Source organism: Choloepus didactylus, chromosome 24 (genome assembly GCF_015220235.1).
Source record: "Choloepus didactylus isolate mChoDid1 chromosome 24, mChoDid1.pri, whole genome shotgun sequence".
Lineage (NCBI taxonomy): Eukaryota > Metazoa > Chordata > Mammalia > Pilosa > Megalonychidae > Choloepus > Choloepus didactylus.
In genome coordinates this window covers 11,481,403-11,501,806 of record NC_051330.1, presented here as the reverse complement: position 1 = coordinate 11,501,806, position 20,404 = coordinate 11,481,403, and the positions used below count along the sequence as shown (strand labels likewise).

The following is a 20,404-nucleotide window of genomic DNA, read 5'->3' as shown; positions in this document are numbered from 1 at the left end:
ATGTCATTAAGATGTCAATTCTACCCAAACTCATCTACAGATTCAATGCAATCCCAATCAAAATTCCAACAACCTACTTTGCAGACTTGGAAAAGCTAGTTATCAAATTTATTTGGAAAGGGAAGATGCCTCGAATTGCTAAAGACACTCTAAAAAAGAAAAACGAAGTGGGAGGACTTACACTCCCTGACTTTGAAGCTTATTATAAAGCCACAGTTGCCAAAACAGCATGGTACTGGCACAAAGATAGACATATAGATCAATGGAATCGAATTGAGAATTCGGAGATAGACCCTCAGATCTATGGCCGACTGATCTTTGATAAGGCCCCCAAAGTCACTGAACTGAGTCATAATGGTCTTTTCAACAAATGGGGCTGGGAGAGTTGGATATCCATATCCAAAAGAATGAAAGAGGACCCCTACCTCACACCCTACACAAAAATTAACTCAAAATGGACCAAAGATCTCAATATAAAAGAAAGTACCATAAAACTCCTAGAAGATAATGTAGGAAAACATCTTCAAGACCTTGTATTAGGCGGCCACTTCCTAGACTTTACACCCAAAGCACAAGCAACAAAAGAGAAAATAGATAAATGGGAACTCCTCAAGCTTAGAAGTTTCTGCACCTCAAAGGAATTTCTCAAAAAGGTAAAGAGGCAGCCAACTCAATGGGAAAAAATTTTTGGAAACCATGTATCTGACAAAAGACTGATATCTTGCATATATAAAGAAATCCTACAACTCAATGACAATAGTACAGACAGCCCAATTATAAAATGGGCAAAAGATATGAAAAGACAGTTCTCTGAAGAGGAAATACAAATGGCCAAGAAACACATGAAAAAATGTTCAGCTTCACTAGCTATTAGAGAGATGCAAATTAAGACCACAATGAGATACCATCTAACACCGGTTAGAATGGCTGCCATTAAACAAACAGGAAACTACAAATGCTGGAGGGGATGTGGAGAAATTGGAACTCTTATTCACTGTTGGTGGGACTGTATAATGGTTCAGCCTCTCTGGAAGTCAGTCTGGCAGTTCCTTAGAAAACTAGATATAGAGTTACCATTCGACCCAGCGATTGCACTTCTCGGTATATACCTGGAAGATCGGAAAGCAGTGACACGAACAGATATCTGCACGCCAATGTTCATAGCAGCATTATTCACAATTGCCAAAAGATGGAAACAACCCAAATGTCCTTCAACAGATGAGTGGATAAATAAAATGTGGTATATACACACGATGGAATACTACGCGGCAGTAAGAAGGAACGATCTCGTGAAACATATGACAACATGGATGAACCTTGAAGACATAATGCTAAGCGAAATAAGCCAGGCACAAAAAGAGAAATATTATATGCTACCACTAATGTGAACTTTGAAAAATGTAAAACAAATGGCTTATAAAGTAGAATGTAGGGGAACTAGCAATAGAGAGCAATTAAGGAAGGGGGAACAATAATCCAAGAAGAACAGATAAGCTATTTAACGTTCTGGGGATGCCCAAGAATGACTATGGTCTGTTAATTTATGATGGATATAGTAGGAGCAAGTTCACAGAAATGTTGCTATATTAGGTAACTTTCTTGGGGTAAAGTAGGAACATGTTGGAAGTTAAGCAGTTATCTTAGGTTAGTTGTCTTTTTCTTACTCCCTTGTTATGGTCTCTTTAAAATGTTCTTTTATTGTATGTTTGTTTTCTTTTTAACTTTTTTTTCATACAGTTGATTTAAAAAAGAAGGGAAAGTTAAAAAAAAAAAAAAAAAAAAAAAAACAAGGAAAAAAAAAGATGCAGTGCCCCTTTGAGGAGCCTGTGGAGAAGGCAGGGGTATTTGCCTACCCCACCTCCATGGTTGCTAACATGACCACAGACATAGGGGACTGGTGGTTTGATGGGTTGAGCCCTCTACCACAGGTTTTACCCTTGGGAAGACGGTTGCTGCAAAGGAGAGGCTAGGCCTCCCTATGGCTGTGCCTAAGAGCCTCCTCCCGAATGCCTCTTTGTTGCTCAGATGTGGCCCTCTCTCTCTACCTAAGCCAACTTGAAAGGTGAAATCACTGCCCTCCCCCCTACGTGGGATCAGACACCCAGGGGAGTGAATCTCCCTGGCAACGTGGAATATGACTCCCGGGGAGGAATGTAGACCTGGCATCGTGGGACGGAGAACATCTTCTTGACCAAAAGGGGGATGTGAAAGGAAATGAAATAAGCTTCAGTGGCAGAGAGATTCCAAAAGGAGCCGAGAGGTCACTCTGGTGGGCACTCTTACGCACACTTTAGACAACCCTTTTTAGGTTCTAAAGAATTGGGGTAGCTGGTGGTGGATACCTGAAACTATCAAACTACAACCCAGAACCCGTGAATCTCGAAGACAGTTGTATAAAAATGTAGCTTATTAGGGGTGACAATGGGATTGGGAAAGCCATAAGGACCACACTCCACTTTGTCTAGTTTATGGATGGATGAGTAGAAAAATAGGGGAAGGAAACAAACAGACAAAGGTACCCAGTGTTCTTTTTTACTTCAATTGCTCTTTTTCACTCTAATTATTATCCTTGTTATTCTTGTGTGTGTGCTAATGAAGGTGTCAGGGATTGATTTGGGTGATGAATGTACAACTATGTAATGGTACTGTGAACAATCGAAAGTACGATTTGTTTTGTATGACTGCGTGGTATATGAATATATCTCAATAAAATGAAGATTAAAAAAAAAAAAAAAAAGACATAATGGTGAGCAAAATAAGCCAGGCACAAAAAGAGAGATATTGTACGTTACCACTAATGTGAATTCTGTGAAAAATGTACAATGTTTCATACTGTAGAATGTAGGGGACCTAGAGATACCAATTAGTGGAGGGGGAATGATAATCTAATAAGAACAGATAAACTATGGAGGGTAATCTCAATGTTATGGGAATGCTCAGGAATGATTATGGTTTGTAAACTTTCTTGGATATAGTAAGATCATGTTGGAAGCAATAGAGTTATTTTAGGTTTTTTTTTCTCTTATTCCTTTGTTTTCTTAGGGGTTGTTAATTTTCTTGGGGTATGGTAGGAACATGTTGGAAGCAATGTAGTTATTTTAGATTATTTGTTTTTCTTACTCCTCTGTTTGGACATGGTTTATTAATTTTCTTGGGGTATGGTAGGAACATATTGGAAGCAAAGTAATTATTTTAGGTTATTTGTTTTCCTTAATCCATTGCTTTGTTTGAAATGTTGTGGGGTTTTTTTGGTTGTTGTTTGCCTGTTTGTTTTTAATTTTTTGATAAACAAAGTTAAAAAATTGAAAAAAAATCAGTAGAAAAATGGGAGTAAAAACTAAATGACAAATAGGGTGGGATGGGGGGATGGTTTGGGTATTCTCTTTTCACTTTTATTTTTTATTCTCATTCTGATTCTTTCTGATGTAAGGAAAATGTTCAGAAATAGATTGTGGTGATGAACGCATAACTATATGATCATACTGTGAACAGTTGATTGTATACCATGGATGACTGTATGGTTTGTGAATATATTTCAATAAAACTGAATTAAAAAAAAAAAAAAAAAAAGAACTAATAAGCAGAGTGGCTTCAACGTGTCAAGCTATGTGCTCTCACTTTTCACAGAACATCACACCAGATCTTCACAACAAACCTAAGAGGGAGGTTCTATCATCATTCCAATGAGCAGATGTGCAGCAGAGACTAAAGAATTTTAAATAATGAAGCTCGGTCCCAAGCGATGTTGGGGATCAAGATCAAGATCAGGGGGAGTGCTGAAACGGACAGCGATTGGGAAAGTGTTTGCAAAGTAAAGAGCATCCCAAATTTGGACAGCCTTAGGGATTCATTGTTCTCTGTAAGAGCTTACTTCTTTGAGCCAGGGAAAAAATAATATTCTGAAAACCGTAATGGGCTGTGGTTTCCTTGTTGTTCCCCTGTTGACCACAAGAGGTCGCAGCTCTGCTTCCTCTATTTCAACCACGTGCACGTGCTAAAAACAGTTCTCAGTTCTGCTGCTGAATTCCTTAACATATTTAAGACATTTTCTTTAGGATAAACACCTTTTAGTCCTCCAGTTTTACCACCTGGGATTTAATTCCCATATTTTTATCATTTGGTCCAATTTTCTTGGCATCTATTTTAAGTGTTTTGATCAAAATGACACAAACCTCTCTATACACAGCCCTGAGTTAATTCAATGTTGCAATTAAAACAACGGAGACAGAGAAACTAAATAACCAAAGGTATCCCTAGTAATAGAAACTAGGATTGTAATAACCCTGGAAGGAAGCTCTAAAGAGATCCACTGCACTGTGTCTTTGTGTCTTTAAAGTACTTTGTTTAAAGGACTGCAATGCAAATGCAATGCAAACTTACCTTGTTTCTAAAGACCTTGCTGGGGAAAGAAATGAATGAATAAAATCTACTAACCCCTCTGAAAAACCCTTTCAAGTAACGAATGGCAGGTGGCCATGTACTCCCAGGGCTAAGTTTGAAGATTCTTTATGCAAAAGTCACAGCAAAACAGCTGTCAGAATAGCAACATCACACAAGCACTTGCCTGATTTTTCCTTAGCAATTTGCAGCAACGAGCGCTCCATCTCTAATTCATTTCTGAGTCTACAATTTGACAATAGAAAAAAAAAATACAGTGAAATAGTTGAACCTTATTTGTAACTTTTTCTTTTGACTATTTTATACCACAGGTCTTTTGTAAAAATTGAGAGATCGACTCTAATCTCCTTAGCTTCCAAAAACAACAAAAGTAATTTGAAATGTATATTAAATTAGAGCCTCAGTCAGTTCCATTAAATAAACAAAGGAAAATTTTTAGCAAAATTGCATGAACCACTAGTTAAAGGAGTTGGCTAATTTAAAATAAATTATTACCTGTCATGTTTATTGATATTATTTGGGAATTTGAATTACTAAAAAGGAAAAAAGGCAAAGAAAGTAGCACTTTGTACTCTGAGACAAGCCACAAATTGAGGGTGATGGAAAGATCTTACCGGCAATGAAACACACATTGCATCTTTCCTGTGCATTCTGAATCCCCCAGATACGATTTATAAATTCCACTATATGTGAACTAAAAGTAAAATGCAAGACATTTTAAAAAGAGGGAAAAATGTTCTTGTAATCTCTTTGCATCCTCTTCCTCGTTCAAAATAAACCAAATAGGCTTTATTATTTCTAATAGATTAGAGAGGAATTTAATAAGATATTGCATATAATGAGGGAAGTTCTATGACTTGATTAAAAACACCAACCACCACAAATCACTTAATGTCACATAATGTGCCTGATTCCTAATTCAAGGAAACTTTTTTGTCAGTGTAGCAAATTATGTTTTTATGTTGTTGGTATTCTTTTCTTTTGTTTCTGATTTTTGTTTGTTTGTTGTATGTATGTTTTTTTGTTTGTTTGTTTGTTTGTTTGTTTTATTACTGGATAGCTGTTCAGTTTGCAGGGAAGAAGAGAGGGGAGTGGAAAAGTGTTGTATGCCCTTTAATTTTCTTTTCTTCTACAGGAGTCTAAATTTCCCTTTCTTGCTTCATTTTCTCTTCACTGTTTGGTTCCAAAGGAAACTGCTCACTTTCTGTTCTGCTGTGTCCACCAGGACATCTTTGCAGGGTTCTCGCTGAGGGTTTACCCTTCCTCTCTGGCAGTGGGTTTAGGATAATCTCAAATCTTCCACTAGCTCCACTCCTGTCTCCTCCATGCACTTGCCCCCCAGCTGCCCTTGTTCTCACCAAGGTGAGCAAAAGGAGCATGGAAAAGTGTTCACTGGCACATGATGTTTACTTATTTTTTTTTTATACACGTATTTTGAACTTTGGATGTTTTCTGCCTTTAGTTACACTGGGGTCATCATCTTTGCTTTTTATTTTTTGTTTTCTTGAGTATGTTTTGGGTGTTTCAGATTTACATGGTTGCCATAGCTTTGCTTTAATCCTTTTTTAAAAAATCCTTTACAAACAATGCACCTTATCCAATTACGATTTAACCCTGGAGGACTATCCAGAGAGGTTACAAGATTTTTTACATTAAAAAAAAATGGAATTTATAAAAGGTGTTTTGACTCTGCAGCCTTCTCACCAATCAGTGCATCTTCAGGTGACTACCAAAGAAGAAATGAGATCCCTTCACAGAATCCTCTCCAACCCCCTCTGCAGAAACACCAGATGTAATAGAATATCCTACTCCTGTGGGGTGGCTTGTGGAAGATGCCAGAAGATGGGCATGAAATCAATAAGTGTAGCATGCCACACCCAATAGTACAGAGAACACACTCTAGGTCTGTGCTTGCCATGTGGTTTTAACAACTTGTAAAAGAAATGTAAGCCGTACAGAGATCAGGTCAGATCTTGGACACCTTACTTGTCATTCTGCTCCAGGGCTGCTTTGACGGCCTTCACCACCATCCTCAAGTCCTCCTTGGCCTGAGCCACATCGGCTGTCTTCCTGGGGCTTGTCTCCAACCCCTTGAGGTGAGCCAGCAAAGTCTAGGCACAACGAGACGTGTAAAGTGTGAAGTAAAACACAGAGAAGGGTGTGAGGGTTTCCCTTTGTTGTTATTGCAGTGTAAGAGGATATCCTAGTTGGGGATAAAATTCTAGTTCAATCACTGAATAGGAGGATTCCAGAGACGGAGGAATAAATTGGCAAAGAAATGGCTGGTCAAGTGAAGATCTGGGTAAAATTGATTTTATTTTCCTAAGACATTTCCTTAAAAGGTGGGGGAGCTTCAAGGTTAGTTTTCTTGGGGGGGGGGGAGGATATGCTGAATAATGTGCTTTGGACAAATTATGGTCAGCACCACAACTATTTCTTCCAAATCAATGAGAAAAAAGGTATTAATTCAATTACTATATGTAGATAGAAAGCAATAAATGTGGAGCAAAAAAGATCTCTGCCTGTCGGATTCGTGGGTAAAGCCAAGTTTCCAGGTTTAGAAGGAAGAATCTGGTGCCCTATTAGCTTGTCAATGTTTTCATTCTGATGTTTGATTGTGACATAGTTTCCTTCTTGATTCAACCTCAAAGAGTAAGGAGCAAGGTAGGCCTCCAATGGGAGTCTTTGCTTATTCCTGTAAAACAGAAAGCTTATTTTTCTGCGGCAATGGAAAGGCTCAAAACAAAGAAGATGATGCACACATACGATTTTGGATGGAGAAGGAAGTTAGGACCCACCTCCTGGCAATTCTGTGATTTTGTCATCTACAACGTAAGCAACTGTACTTCCTAATTTATCAGTTAGGAGTTTTAAACTTAATTGAATCACAAATGTCAAAAGTCATTTTAGCTACAGTATTATATTGTCTTGGTTTTTGAAAATGATAAGTTTATTAATGAAGCATATTTTTCCTCATCAGAACAATCACATGAGTAACCTAAACCTGGAGAGAATACCTCGGAAGTTGTCACCTGTTCGATGAAGGTGGGTTTATGCTTGCTGAACTCCTTGCACACTACCCATTCACGATGCAGTCTTTATTTTAAGCCCTAAGGTAACAACTGGACAATGATTTAGGACAGTCACTGACATAATACCATTTATATCCCAAGCCACTAAATATATATATATGTAATACAGTGTGTGTATATATATAATACTAAGAAATACATATATATTTATAATATATAGGAAGAAAAAATATATATATCAATATATGGTTCCCTTAATATATATATATTCTCTATATTCTTTATATATATATATGTACACTCTTAATTGTGCCATGTTACCCATTGTTATTGAAATTGCTGGGGTTTTATCCTCAAAGCTTTGTATTTCTGGAAATGCCCCATCTCTATAACTGACTCATGAGAAAGATCATAAGAGCACTTATGAGTTCTTCTGAGACACCCTGACATTTGAAAGCCAACCTCCACTGTCTTGTTCAGTCACTACACATCCTCTTTAAGAAGTCACCCACGCTAAAACTACGGCAAGAAGCCCTCTTATCCAAGGTGATGCTCATTTTTAAAAAGCTGGTCAAATCTGGGCATGGTTTATAAATGCAACTTACATACACACATTGAAGAGTATACTTTAACTTAAAGCCTGTATACATTCAGAAATGAAAAGGGGCTACAGAAATGAATCATGTCAATCAGGGAGCGAGTGAAGGGAGAGAAGAGGGCCAATTCTGAACAACAGAATTCTGAGCAACAGATTATTAGGATAATCCAGCAGATGTAACTGAGAATTTGTGGCCAGAGACAAAGGCAAAAAATAAGAAATGTGAGTGATCCTCAGCTCCTCACTCTGGACGTGAGCAAGGAAAGTTATTACTAGTAATAGAGTAGAGCTAGTATAAAGCTACCTCTATTGGAAGTATCAGCTGTTCTAAGCTATCAAGGCACAAGTAGGGTTTTATTGGATTCAGGATGTTTTTCTCCTTTTCACAGAATGCGAAGAAATAAACAGGCAATATTTAAGTGTTCCCATAACTGGTTTTACCTTATACTGCACTGTAGGCTGGGAGTGCAGAAGGATTGCCATGTAGAGCTCATATTCATTCTGTAACAACAAAAAAAATATTCCATTGGAAAAGTGTCATGAGATAATACTACTCAATATAAGTTTGTGTGTAAATCATATGGAGGTTAAGTATGTCAATTTGGATTACCTCAAAAAATATGAATGTTCTTACAAATTACTAAACAGTATAAATAAAATTTATAAAATCTGACTGTCTTGGAACCGTATTTCCATACTAACTATTGATCACCTCAGAATATTAACATAAAATACTTTGACACGCATGCAACAAATGATCCAGCAAATGGAAAGCTCAGTAGTTGTGGGTACTGTCCAACAATCAGAGATACACATTCCACTGCTAAGCACCTTTGCTGGAGAATGGGCGACTGTACTGCCATTTTTAAGTATTCCTTATCCTTATAGAGACAGAGAAAAGTAGGGTCTTTTAAGCAACCTAATTTTAACTCATCTTTCATATGAAAGTCACCATAACCATGAAATCACAACACAAAGCCCCGTAATGTTATAACTTGCTAAGGAGTCACATTACATTATGTACATACAATTATAAAGATTTATGTGTTGCATATGTATAATGTATAGAAGGTTACGTGAGTGTGTGTGTGTGTGTGTGTGTGTGTGTGTGTGTGTGTGTGTGTAGTGGAAAACATGTGGCTAAGGAATGAGCTAACTGCATTTTTTTGTTCTATATGACCCATTTATGGTTTGCTTGATTGACTTTGGGCAGATGACTTCTGGTCTCCGAGTTATTATTCTCAACTGTAGAACAGAGAACATATACTTGGCAGATTTTCTATGAGGCTTGAGATAATGTATGTAAAACATCTTGCATAGTTTTCAACTGTTATGTGGGAAATGTGTGTTTCTATTACCTTAATTTCTTTCAAGATATCACCAAATATAAAAGAGCTATTGCAAATATCTTCAAAGACTTTTCCAAAGACCTGAAGTCTGTTGAACTGTTGAGGGTTGCACGTACATATTTTCTGGAGCTCCTGTTGTGGGGAAAACAGAATTAGCCTGTTTCAGGATTTCTTGACTTTCCTTTCAGACCAGAGCTTCTCAGGCTGAGAAATCAAACAATGTAATCACCAGAGAGCATTTCATCAAAGTGTGCAGTGGGGGCACTACTACTTCAGAGTCTGTGCATGGCAGATGGGGAGATAAACCATGGTGATTCTATCTCACCAATTGCTGAGAAATGTGGCCATCCCTTGATTTTCTGGTCACTCAAGATTTTTTTTTTTTTTTTTTTTTTGCCTTTGTTTTTGTTTTTGCTTTATTCATTCTCTTACATCCTGCATTCAAGGATTCACTTCTCTGCCTACACAATATTCTCCAGGCCTTTTCTCTTTTCCATCAGTCCCCTCAGTCAAAAATCTCAGCAAGGTTTGGTTATTTCCTATACAGGCTGCTATTTTCTTTTCTTTCCTGGATTCTTTCCCTTAAAATGTCATGTCTCCAATCAACATATAAAATACAGCTCTAAGCCCTCAGCTGGTTGGCAGTAGCACTTAGATCACACGAAATCTCCTTATATGGAGATTTATGGCTCCTAGGCAGACTTCACATTCATGTGTAATTCATCAACTCACTCTTTGCCCTCACCTACGACATTCTTTTCCCTTGTTAGGCAAAACTTGCCTCAGTTCCTTCTGCTATCCCATTACTATCGCTGTTATGTAGAATCTACTGCTTTTGATGAAGAAATCCCCTCCAACTGAACCAGTTTCCAAACTTAGCCTTATTTTTATCTCCCCCTAAATGTTCTCAATACCGATCATGGCATACATCCTCAGCAACTGACAGCTTTGTTATATTCTACCAGGAAAGGCAGATGAAGCGTCTGCGAGTTTCTCAAGAGCACATGTTAGTAATATTGCAAAATTCCTTCCTTACCCGTTTCAACTTCTTTTCATGACACAGCGCTGCCTTGCTCCCGGTGAAGTCATTGTTCAGAAGATCTTGCTTTGCAAGCACATCTTTTTGGAAGTGCAAGAACTTCTTATACCTGTCAGTTTTAGTTACTCCAGCTAAATATGAGCTAATGTACCGGTACTCATCTTTGCCCGGGGGAGACATGACACACTGCCGACTGGATTCCACCAATTTGTACTTGAGAACTTTCATCTCCGGCAATCTTAACTCTTCTCTCCTTTGCCCTTCGGGAGGATACGCACTCACTTTCTCTTTCTGTTGTTTCAAAATTTCCTCTGGAATGGAATCCTCTTTTGAAATATAAGTGTGGGCAACAGGTGCCTTAGGATTCAGATACCTGAATAGCGGTGTGTTCCTGCTGTCATTTGGAAGCAGAGCAGTGTGGATGGTAAAATTAGCCAAAGCATCTTTCATCTTTGCAATCTTCTTATCGGATCGTTTTTTCTCTCTGGGGATTTTTTCAGTCTTTGGTCTACTGGCATTAGGCCAGTGATACAAGATGGTTTCAGGGGGCCTGTAGAGCTTATTGGGATTGAGGTGTCCAGAGGTATAAAGGCAGACGTCATCTCGGTGATCCTTTTGAAGTTTATTTAGAAGTTTAGTGAGATTGCATGAAGTTTTAACACCCGGCGTTTCACAGTGCTTCCACCTTAGGTAAACTGTTGAAAAAAGATAATGAGATCATTAAACTGCATCTTAGTTCCACAATAAAAAATTTGTGTGCATTTGCTGATCTGGCATGTTCCATATTTAAAGGAAAGGGTCTATACAAGAAGAAAGGAAAACGGTCCCTGACCTGGACTTTAAAAGCCAAAAGAACTTGTGCCAGGGCTAAGATCTAAGGTATTGGTCTTGAATATTGGGCACTCAAGAGGCACATAATGTACAATTCTGATCCAAAAGCCTAAAGTCCTGCAAAGCCAATAAGGAAGATTTTTTTTTTTCATTCAACAGAGTATTTCATACAATATTAGCAAAAGTCCTGGAAGAAAAGTTTTAAAATGTAATAATTCTTGATGATGTTTACGTCACATGATATGTTAGGACTACTGTTTAGTGTTTTTGAGAAAGGGCCATTTTTGAAGCAGGGATATAGATAAAATAAAGTGTTAGGGGTTATTTTAGGGTTTTTTCCTCCCTTTGTACTAAAATTTTTCAGGATTCCCTGACCAAAACTTTCAGTAACTGATGGGTCATTCACTTCTTTCCCTCTTGTCCCTGCTTGCAAGAGGATAAAGAGCTACACAGAGAAACATTCGGGGATGTTGACAGGGATCCTAGGTCTTTCAGCAAAGGGCTCCATGCTTCTCACATGTCCCAGATGTAAGGCTCCACCTGGGCACATGGCCCAAGACATAAAATAGTGGAAAAAAAAAACAAAACTGGATTTTGAATCAGCTTCCTAACTTCCTAACTATATAAGCTTGAAGATATTACATAATCTCTCAGAACCTTCATCTCCTCCCTGCAAAATCAGGATAATTAGTTACTCAAAAGGGTTGGCCGTCCACCAAATGGAATAGCTTTTGGGGAAGAAGCATTTGGCATAGAATAGATACTCAGAAAGTTTTCATCACTTTTATTGAAGGCCTGCTGTATGGGGAATGCCTTCCTAAATGCTTCTATTAGAGCATCAGAAGGCACATATTTGTCCCTTCACTATGTTGTGACATGTACTGTGACAGCCAGAGGGCAGGCAGCTCATAGCATAACTTTTTCAGAGATCCGGGGATGAATAGGTAAGCACACATCCATCCACTTGGCCACGCTGAGAAATAACATATTAGCAGGGCTGTGGGGAGCAGGAAGCAAGCCCCATCGGAGCCTCCAGTTCTGAGCACACAGGGGCCGAGGATCTGACCTGTTCTCCATGCTTCCATCTCACCATTGATCTCCATAACAATCCATTCTCTCACTATCATCATCCCCATCTTACAAAAGGGACGCTGACAAAAGTGCTGGGACTGACACAGGTTCAGACAGCTGGTAAGTGGCAGAACTGATTTCTGAGCACACGTCTGTTTTCACCCTAACCCTTGGATCGTTTCTCTTCTACAACTGCCTGAGCAAAAAGACTCAGGAGGAGGAATTTCTGTGACCCATACCACACCCAAAACAGTTCTGCAACCAATCTTTGTCTATAAATGATAACCGTGGGGTCAGGATGCATTTTTTTTTTTTTTTCATTTCCATCTAAGAGAATAAATAAGGGTCCAGAGAAAATAAGGGACTGTAAGTTTCCTACTACTGTGTAACAAATAAGGGCAAACTTCGGAGCCCAAAGTCATGGTCAGTTACTAACTCACACTTCTACAAGTCAGAAGTCCAGTTTAGTACTGCTCGGTCATCTGTCAGGTTATCACAAGGTTGAAATAAAATCTGGTCCAAATGAGTTTTCGTTTGGAAGCTTTGGGGGGAAATCTGCTTCCAGGCTCCTTTTCATTGTTGGCGGAATTCATTTCCTTGCAGTTGTAGGACCCAAATCCCTATTTCCTCACTGGTGCCAGCCTGGGGTCACTCAGCTTCCAGTGGCTAACCCTCATTCCTTAGCATGGGGCTCCCTCCGTTTTTAAGTCAACAACAGTGCTTCAAATCCTTCTCATGCTTGCAAATTCTGCCTTCCTTTCCTGAAAAATCTCTCTGCTTTTGAAAGCCTTGTGTGATTAGATCAGGCCTACCGATAGTCTCTCTATCTTAAGGTTAATTTACGCCATATAACATAACACAACCATGGGAGTGATATCGCATCGTATTCGCAGTTGCAGGGTGTTTTAGTTAGGTAAAGTTGCCGAAATGCAATATGCCAGAGTGGACTGGCTTTTACAATGGAGATTTATTTACTTACAGGCTTATAGTTCTGTGGCTGTGAAAATGTCCAAATCAAGGCATCAACAGGCGATGCTTTCTTCCTGAAGACCAGCTACCAGTGATCCTCAGCTCCTCTGTCAGACACATGGAGGCATCTTCTGGTCTCTCTCTTCTCTCCCGGGTTTTGTTGCTTCCAGCTTGTGGCTTCAGTGGCTTCCTCTCTGTTTTCTATGGTTTCTCTCTGTTTTCTGTGTGTCCTTCTCTCTCAGCTTCTCTGTGTGCTTCTCTGAATTTCATCTCTTACAAAGAACTCCAGTAAAAGGATTCAGACCCACCTGGGGAAAGCCTCAATAGAAATAACCTAATCAAGAGATGCCACCTACCATAGGTCTACACCTGCAGGTATGGATTGGCTTTAAGAACATGATCTTTTCTGGGGACCACGAAATCTCCAAACCATCACAAGGGGATTATGCAGGGTGTGTATCCCAGGGAGGAAGAGAACTTTGGGGGCATCCTAGAATTCTACCCACTCCAGGGCCATTGCCAAGTCTAGAACCCAATTTCCTCTTGAAAATGAAGACAGCCTCTTCCTCCCATGTCTACTGATGTGGTCAATTTTAGAGCAAATGTTTCTGGCAGTGGGGTTTTTAAGAATTCCCTCTATTTCAAACCACTTATGAAATATTAAAGTATTTACAGAGCTATTTATTGAGACAGATAATCATTATAATTCATCAAAGGAATTAACACCTAATGAAAGCACTAAAAAACGTATTATACCAACTCTCCGGAATTTGGGAGAAGGAGGGAATTTAATTGTTCTGTTCTTCTTTGTTTATTTTATTTCCAAAAAAAGATTTGACGCTACCAGCCAATTAATTAGCACAAACATTTTCCTACTTGGAATAATTTTGCCTTTGATTGCAATAAGACTTGCTTCACTGGACTGGATGACTATGCATTCATCTCTATCTGCAAAGATCTTCCAATATATACTGTGGCTCCCATCCTGGCAATGAATATTTAAATTAGTTTCCTAACTGAAACATTGTTTTTTTGCATATCCTGTTTCCTAAACCTGACTTCAAAAAAAAAAACAATTTAATATAATTCATTGGAAAATTGGGTCTTTATAAAGTGATCTGAAACAAATATTGCTTTACATATAACCAAACTGAATTTTTGAATATGTTGTTGAGAATTGAATCATGTCCCCACAAAAGACCTATTCAAATCTTAATCCACGTTCCTGTGGGTGTGAACCCATTTGTAAATGGGATCTTTGAAGATGCTATCAAATTGACTTATTTGCATATTGGATCTTCCAAGAGCCTTTGTAGATGAGGCCAAACTGAATCAGGGTGGCTTTAATCCATATGACTTGAGGCCATCTAAAGAGAGGAAATTCAGATGCAGTGAATCAACAGGGGTCAGAAGTCAGAAGAAGCAAGAAGTCGATGGAAATGAGAGGAGCAGACACCAAGAGAGGGGGTTCACCATGGGACAGAGGCTGAGGCGCAAGCCAAGGAACCCCAACGAGCGGTTGCAGCAAGCTAGCACAAGAACACTGCTGATGCTGGGAGAAAGCATGGCCTATCAAGAAATTGGTGGCCTTCTAGATTCCAAACCATGAGACAATAAATTCCCATTGTTTCAACCAACCCATCATGTGGTATTTGTCATAGCAGATTTTGCAAACTAAGACAATATGAATTATATAAAGAAGACATAGTCATAGGCTTTTGACTTAGCTTTGAACTAATACTTCCAACATTGTTAACATCTACCATTTTTAAACATGGGATGTTATTAGTCTTTTTCAGGAGAGAAGCAATAGGTCTTTAATGTCAAAATTATTACAAATCACTGTTCCACATTGTTTGGGCTAAAGCTGCTGGAATGCAATATGCCAGAAATGGGTTGGCTTTTACAATGGGGATTTATTCGCTTACAGATTTCCAGTTCTTAGGCCAAAGAAATGTCCAACTCAAGGCATCAACAGGATGATACCTGGCTGCAGCATCCTGGACTCTGCTGTCACATGGGAAGGCACATGGCTGGTGTCTGCTGGTCCTTCTTTCCCAGATTTCATTGTTTTCAGTTTCTGGCTTCAGTGGCTTCCTCTCTCAGCTTCTTTGTGTCCTCTCTTAGCTTCTCCAGGGCTTCTGTCTATGAGCTTCTCTTGGTTTCATCTCTTTGCTTCTGTAAGTCTTTTATCCTCTCATAGAGGACCCCAGTAAATGATTAAGACCTACATTGAATGGGGTGTGTCACATCTCAGTTGAAACAACCTAATCAAAATGTCCCACCTACAACAGGTCTACACCTGCAGGAATGGATTAAAAGAACATGGCCTTTTCTGGGGCATATAACAGCTTCAAACCAACACACACATTTTCTCATTTCTGGGAACCCTGGAATCCCACAGAGGTTCTCGCTAGTCTCTTTCTAGAACATTCTTATTTCCCCCGTTGCCTGCCTTCTGTCTCCCCTGCACCCACTATACTACAAGGGTTAACAAGCACCGTTAGAGTGTATTAGTGACAAGAACTACAGAGAACATAATAGACAGATATGGCCCCTAGACTCTCTCCCCAGGGGGCATGGTGTAGGCTGAGGAGGGGGTCAGCAGCTACACCTCACTCCGAGGCCCCTTCTTTCCCTGCATCCCTCCTTTAATAGTGTGTTCCCACACACAGAACTACTTTTAATACCTTACTAGAGCATCCTTCCACCTCTGTGCAGACCCCACTCCCTCTGGGGTTTTGTTGTTCCCCATCTTATCTATATTGGGAATCTTTTGAATTCGCTTTCCTTTCCTGAACCACTTGTGAAGAGTTGACTCTGTGTACTTTACCTGGACACACATCTGTCTGCCCCATCATACTCTTTTGCAATTATTTTTAAATATCCTTGAGGGAAGGAGCTTTGTTTCATTCATATTAGCATCTTCAGTAAAAGATAAGAATAACTGTTTTGTTTAATGAATAAATGTGCAAAACAAATTAACATTATTTGAATTGTGAATAATGGGTTGCATGAAGGCCAAATGGTGAGCTGGCTCCGGGAACTGTGCGCTCAGCCTGTCCACTAACCAACACATGAGATACACTAATATATACCTTTCAAAGTAATACATAAAATTTCTTTTAAAATATTTTAAATTCAGATTGTTTCGATCAATCCAAAAAGCTATCTCTCAATCCAAAATTCATCTGAATCAGTACTCCTGTTTTCATGTACAGTGTGTGGTAAAAGAAAACAATGGGTTGAGAGCCCCAACGGTGGATTTAAATCCCCCTGAACTTCCATGAGTAAAATTGCAATAATAAAACCATTCTTCAAGAACATGAAGACTAAATAAAGTAAGTAATGGTAAAGTATTTTGTATATGATAAATAGGGATGTTTTGTGGTTTGGGGTTTTTTAGTAAGAATCATATAGACTGGCAACATGGCATAGAAAATTTCCTGAAGTTTAGATTTTTTAAAAAAGTATCCTCTGTACTAGCATCTAGAAATACTCCCTAAAAAGGCTCATCCATCCTCAGTCTTTCAGAGAACACACACACACACACACACACACACATTTACCCTACCTCTTTACTTTGTGTACTGTTAGAGTTTCTGAGAAGGCAACACATCTCCAAATCCAATCCTAAATTCTGGTGATCCCGTACCTGATTTGATTCAGAGGAGCTAGGTTCCTAGGCAGTCAAACATCAAACAAACACCCAAAGCCAAACACAAAACCCTCTGTGTGTGTACTTACATTCAGGCTCCAAACCCTGAGCCATGCCTCCCGTCACAGGCAGCCACCTTGGCTGAGGCAGTTGAGTTACTAAGGAAACCGATAAACATCCTAAGTCCCTCCTCCACCACTGGCTTCTGTTGCTAGGCAACCAGGGCACACAGCCCCCACCATGGAATCTCTCCCACTGACCCCTCACCTCTCGTAGGCTCGCTTGTCTTCTCGAACAGGGAGTTGTACCAGGTGCTGGCTTGCATGTTCTATCTTTTAAAATAGAGCACATTTTTGTGATTTGAAAAACATCAAGTCCTTGGTTGGCATCTCTTATTGTGATTGTCCAGTGCACAACCTAATTAACTGAACCTGGCTCTTCTACCACATAGCAAGTGCCAGGCTCTAAAGTCTTATTTAGTCATTTGAGTGTTATCATTCACATATTTCTTAGGAGAAAATTGAGATACTATGACGTAAAGATCAGTTAGCTTTGTAAAAGAAGAATGTAAATGCACATTTGTTTGATTGCAGTCTGTACTTTTTTCTCAAGTTAATCCCTGTTTGAGGGAGGAAAAAGCCAAAAACCTCCACTCCTATCTTTTATTACTAATTCCGTTTGAATTTCTTTCCAGCCAGAAAGAATTAAGGTAGTGGAAGGATGACTATATTTGCTATTCAGGAAGCAAAACTTGGAAACCATCCCTTGCTACTCACTGGCTCTAACTGAGAAAAATAATAACACCTCATGGAGTTGTGAGAATGAAATCAGGGCTTGTGAAAATTTGGGGCATGTAATATTTTTCTTTCATTCCTGTTGATGCAGGTCTGATACTTAAATGTCTGCATTTTGGGAATCATGTAGTTGCCATGATTCCATCTTGGTCCAGGGGCCCCCAAGTCAGGTTAAATTTGAAATTTAATGTGGGTAAAAGGTGAAAAAGGTCCAACACAGTCAAAAAGCCCAAATGCATATTAATTTTTTTCTCCAATGTTAACAGAATTTTAGGCACCTAGCCACATCCAGGAATGTTGAAATGAGAATGCCCACAATATATAAGGGTATCTAAGTATTGCAACATGAGAGGAAATGTTTTGCGCTTCCCACATTGTTAATTATAATGTAGGATCAAAAGTGTGGCAACTCTGGCTTTTATAATGCCAACTGTTGAAGACTAGGCAATGAGCCTCTTTGCTCAGAACTGCTTAGAAATTTACAAAAATCACTGATGACTTTTACAGATTGTAAAACATTCCACAATTCTCCCATACTGTGCAGAAAGGCGGACGACAAAAGGCACTTTTCATTTTCCTTTCACAGAGGGGCCAAGAGTGACAAGAGCTCCACTGACTTTGGAAGATGCTGTGAGACAAGTATACGCCCCCCCAGCCCCCCACCCAGCTCCACGCTTCAGCACGTGCCACCTCCACACCTGCTCTCTGGCACAAAAATGGATTTGGCTCATTTTACGAGGAATTGCAGTTTGGGTTGATCAGAAAGAAAAGAATGTATTTGTATCTAGGACCCCAAATTCTCACAAGTCATCCCTCACAGTATAAGTTAAATATCATAAAGCCCAAATCAGTATCAAATCAATATCAGGCTTTAAAAACCTACTTGCTCTGCTGCTGCTAAATATTTCATCCAAGTGTTTGAGGTTGAAATTTGATTATTATGTCATCAGAGCAATTAATTTGATCTGCCAAAAACACGCTGACTCTTGCTCAAGATCAGACTTAGTGCTGACTTCTACATAGGAATCAGCAAGAACTGCTCACTATGTGAATTCTGCATGCAGACGTTTCAATTATTATTACTGCTATTTTACTTTTCAACTCTAGAGGGCACTTGGACACCTCTTAAAAAACTTCACTGACCAACTGAAAGCAACCGAACAACGAGCCTTATTCTAGCATCCTGCTCATTCATTTATTCTCCTGTTCTTTCATCCTACCCAGCATTCAGAAAAATGTATTGTCTACTATTATTACTTTGCTAAGAATATAAAAATGCAATATTTATTCCTTACCTACAGCTGCTTGCTTAAGAGGAAGGGACCAAAACTTTGAGTATTTAAAATTCAGTGTGGTATGAGCAGAAATAAAAGCATGAATAAACCAGCATAGAAGGGGGTATTTTCATTCACTAAAGTTGCTGAAATGCAAACTATCAGAAACAGGCTGGCTTTTAACAATGGAGATTTATTAGTTTACAAGCTTGCAGTTCTGTGGCCATGCAAATGTCCAAATCAGGGCATCACCAGGGGATCTGGTGATCCTGGACTTCTCTGTCACTTGGGAAGGTACATGGCAGCGTCTGCTGGTTTCCTTGCTTTCAGCTTCTGGCTTCTCAGTCTGTGGATTTCTCTCTGAGCTATGTGTGTCCTCTCTCAGCTCCTGTGTGTTTTTCTCTCTCTCAGCTTCTGTGCTTTCTCTCTATTTCAGGTTCTTATAAAGGGCTCCAGTAAGAGGATTAAGACTCACCTGGGACATGCCTCAAGTGAAATAACCTAATCAAAAAGTCCCACCCACAATAGGTCTACACCCACAGGAATGGATTAGCTTCAAGAACATGACTTTTCTGGGGTAAGTAACCAGCTTCAAACCATTGCAGGGGGCCTGTAGGAATCTTCTTCAGTGGCTTGGGGAAGACCTTCCAGAGAGTCATCTTGAAGGAGCTAATGGATGGTGAGCAGGAGCTCCCGAGTGAGCCCCTGGGGAAAGGTGCACCTCCTGTGAATTAATCAAACCAACAAATTGATCGGAAAGATGAGTAGGTCAAAAATAAACATTTCCAGTTACCACTTTTCAGCTTATTGAATGTGTTGTACACAGATGAACAAAATTGCAACAATGTTTCAATGTATAAGTCTTTGGGCTTTCAAGGCTCCGGAGACGTGAAACAGACTGATGTGTTTAAGGAATTTCAAGTGAATTGAAATTACACGCTGGCTTGAGAAAAGTGTGTAGAAAGTATGCAGAAATGCTAGGAGAGGTTGCTAGAATTGTACACAGTGGCAAAATCATGAGAGAATTTAAGTTTGGTCCTGAAGACACTTAGTAGTACTGAAAACTTTTTTAAATAGAGGGACTTTATTATGAAATTTTCATTTTAGAAAAATAACTGTTGCTACATTTGCCAAGGTGAATGGTGCAGTGGTAAGAGTCTAAAATTACACTTTCAATTCTACACACTTAAGTAATGGCCACCTGCAATTATACCTCAAATTATTCTCCTCCCTCCCTCCTGACACACTAGAAGAAAGATTTCTCCATCTACCAAAGACAGGAAGTGCAAATAGCTCTCCAGATCCTTTGTCTCCTTGCCTTTTCAAGGGCTTCACTCTATTGTTTCTTTTCTTCTCTTTCTCTTTCTCTCTCCCTCCCCACCCCTTCACAC

The 20,404-nt window shown here is 39.3% G+C and overlaps 1 protein-coding gene across 3 annotated transcripts in view; it reads right to left on the bottom strand.

Annotated features, from left to right (window-relative positions):
- The window catches only part of C24H6orf118 (chromosome 24 C6orf118 homolog), a 29,682-nt gene extending 12,589 nt beyond the window's left edge, over nucleotides 1–17,093 (bottom strand). For 2 of the 3 annotated variants that reach the window (XM_037817876.1, XM_037817877.1), the window contains exons 1-6: nucleotides 17,035–17,093; nucleotides 10,414–11,111; nucleotides 9,387–9,509; nucleotides 8,470–8,529; nucleotides 6,385–6,509; nucleotides 4,565–4,623 (exon numbers count right to left, since the gene is read on the bottom strand). In XM_037817876.1, the coding sequence (XP_037673804.1) occupies nucleotides 4,565–4,623; nucleotides 6,385–6,509; nucleotides 8,470–8,529; nucleotides 9,387–9,509; nucleotides 10,414–11,111; nucleotides 17,035–17,059 (1,090 nt within the window). In that variant the 5' untranslated portion in view covers nucleotides 17,060–17,093. Of the gene's footprint in view, nucleotides 1–4,564; nucleotides 4,624–6,384; nucleotides 6,510–8,469; nucleotides 8,530–9,386; nucleotides 9,510–10,413; nucleotides 11,112–13,297; nucleotides 13,356–17,034 lie in introns of those variants that run through there. The other variant, XM_037817878.1, reaches the window with a different exon arrangement.
- Between the last annotated feature and the right edge of the window lie 3,311 nt (nucleotides 17,094–20,404).